The sequence below is a fragment of the Vicia villosa genome, linkage group LG5 (genome assembly GCF_029867415.1).
Source record: "Vicia villosa cultivar HV-30 ecotype Madison, WI linkage group LG5, Vvil1.0, whole genome shotgun sequence".
Taxonomy (NCBI): domain Eukaryota; kingdom Viridiplantae; phylum Streptophyta; class Magnoliopsida; order Fabales; family Fabaceae; genus Vicia; species Vicia villosa.
The window spans coordinates 173794722-173796831 of NC_081184.1; the positions used below are offsets into that span (position 1 = coordinate 173794722).

At 33.4% G+C, this 2110-nt stretch overlaps 1 protein-coding gene across 1 annotated transcript; it reads left to right on the top strand.

Annotated features, from left to right (window-relative positions):
* The first annotated feature begins 362 nt into the window (after positions 1-362).
* Positions 363-1249, top strand: LOC131604057 (protein PLANT CADMIUM RESISTANCE 3-like). Its single transcript, XM_058876546.1, has 4 exons — positions 363-481; positions 565-636; positions 736-945; positions 1028-1249. Exons 1-4 carry the CDS (start codon positions 430-432, stop codon positions 1102-1104), a joined length of 411 nt encoding a protein of 136 aa, XP_058732529.1. The 5' UTR covers positions 363-429; the 3' UTR covers positions 1105-1249.
* Positions 1250-2110: the final 861 nt, after the last annotated feature.

Here is a 2110-nt window from a genome sequence, read left to right on the forward strand (position 1 = left end):
AAACTTCATAAAATAGATCTACGCATTAGCGCAATAAAAAAACGGATAGACGGATACGAACTGTAAGTCTTAACACTAGCATATATATATATATATATATATATATATATATATATATATATATATATATATATATATATATATATATATATATATATATATATATATATATATATATATATATATATATATATATATATATATATATTAGTATCTTAAAATTATTTCTTGATTGAATGCAAATATAATTTGCCTTCAACAAAAGGATAGTAGGGCAATATGTTGTCCTTTTACCTGCTATAATTTTAATTATTTAAATAACTCTTTGAATAGTTAAAAAAAATGTTTTTCTAAATGTATTATATATAGGAGTCATGAAGGCCACTTCCAGTACGCATATTATTAGTGAATACTCCTAAAACGGTTTACATGGCATCGTGGTCCACTGGCTTTTGTGACTGCTTTTCTGACTTGAGCTCTTGTAATTCTCACATCCTTGATGCAATTTTTTTTCCTTGTTTAATTGTTCCTATCTTGAAATAATTTTGTAATTTTCATGTGTAGGTTGCCTCACTTTATGGTGTCCATGTGTTGCATTCGGAAGGGTAGCTGAAATTGTAGACAAAGGAACAACTTGTGAGTGTGTGATTAAGGTTCAATTGTTTTGCTTTAATTTTTATTTAGAGGAATTGATGAATACGATATAATTTGTTTTGTTTTGGTATAATATTGCAGCTTGCTGTGTGCATGGATTGCTTTACTGTCTACTTGGTAGTGTTGGTCTCGGGTCACTCTATGGGTGCATTTATCGTACCAAATTAAGGAACGTTTTTGGCATTGACGGAAGTCAAACTTCCGATTGCCTTGCTAGTTGTTGCTGCTTCCCAATTTCCCTTTGTCAAGAGCATCGCGAGCTTGAAGCTCGTGGTTTCGACATGTCTGCAGGTACTTTGATAATAAAACAAATAACATCCTTTGTTATTGTTGTTAAAAATTTAAGTGAATTTGAAAATATTTGTACATATAGGTTGGAATGGTAACGTGCAAATGGGTTCCCGCGGTGTCACGGCGGCTCCTGCAGTGCAAGGTGGCATGAGTCGTTAGTATTCTTGGTTTGTTGTGGTGACCAATATGAAAAACCACATGTTTATGTACGTAAGAGAGTGATTTTCCTTAATTTGTAATAATGGATGTTTAACTTTTTATGCCTCGACTTGTTTTTTTTCCTTTGTGAGTGAAAATGAAATAAAGTGTCGTTTGTTGCATTATTTGGTATCATAAAAAATTTAAAAAATCTGCTATGTTTTGTTGTTATACTATTGCCTATGACTAGATCCTACATGTATTTGTTTCTAGTGACCATAATTTTGTAAACTTTTATGCAACAAATTAAATGTTTTGATGTGTATTAAATTTAATATGATGTATTAACTTCTTTTTTTTTTTTGGAACAAATATTAACTTTTATTAATCCCAAAAGCAATGAAGTACATCCGATCCTAGGATCCAGGAAAACAAAAAACCAAATCACTCTATGCAAAGAGTATTATCATCAAAATGAGACCTAAGTACTCTATTGCTAGAACACCTAGTATAGATTATGAATTTAATACTCCTGATAAGTTGATTATCAATAGGCTCTTTGCTGAAAATAACAGAGTTCCTATGAGACCAAATAGCATATATGCATTCAGCTGCTGCCACCTTCAATATGTTCCTGCGCCAGCCTTTCTTCGACACTTCACAAACTAGCCACTTTTTCTCCTGATGCCATGGTGCTGGCCTGCGATTATATCCTAGCCAAGACAGAATCTCCAGCCAGATCTTGCTAGTCCAATGGCATCCAAAGTACAGGTGATCAATGGTTTCATGTGCTGTACAGAAAGCACAAAGTAAATCAGTCTGAATACCAAATTTTTGGATACGGCACTTGGTACTAACTCTGCCCATCATTGCTAGCCACAAATGAAACTTTGCACGAGGCCTTGCCAAGTTTTTATACAAAATTTTCCTCCAAGGGACACTACCTCTCTCACCCCTAAGGCACTGATACATCTTATTTGTGTGGTATTTTCCATTCTGCACTGCCTCAGTCCAATGCTTGGTATGT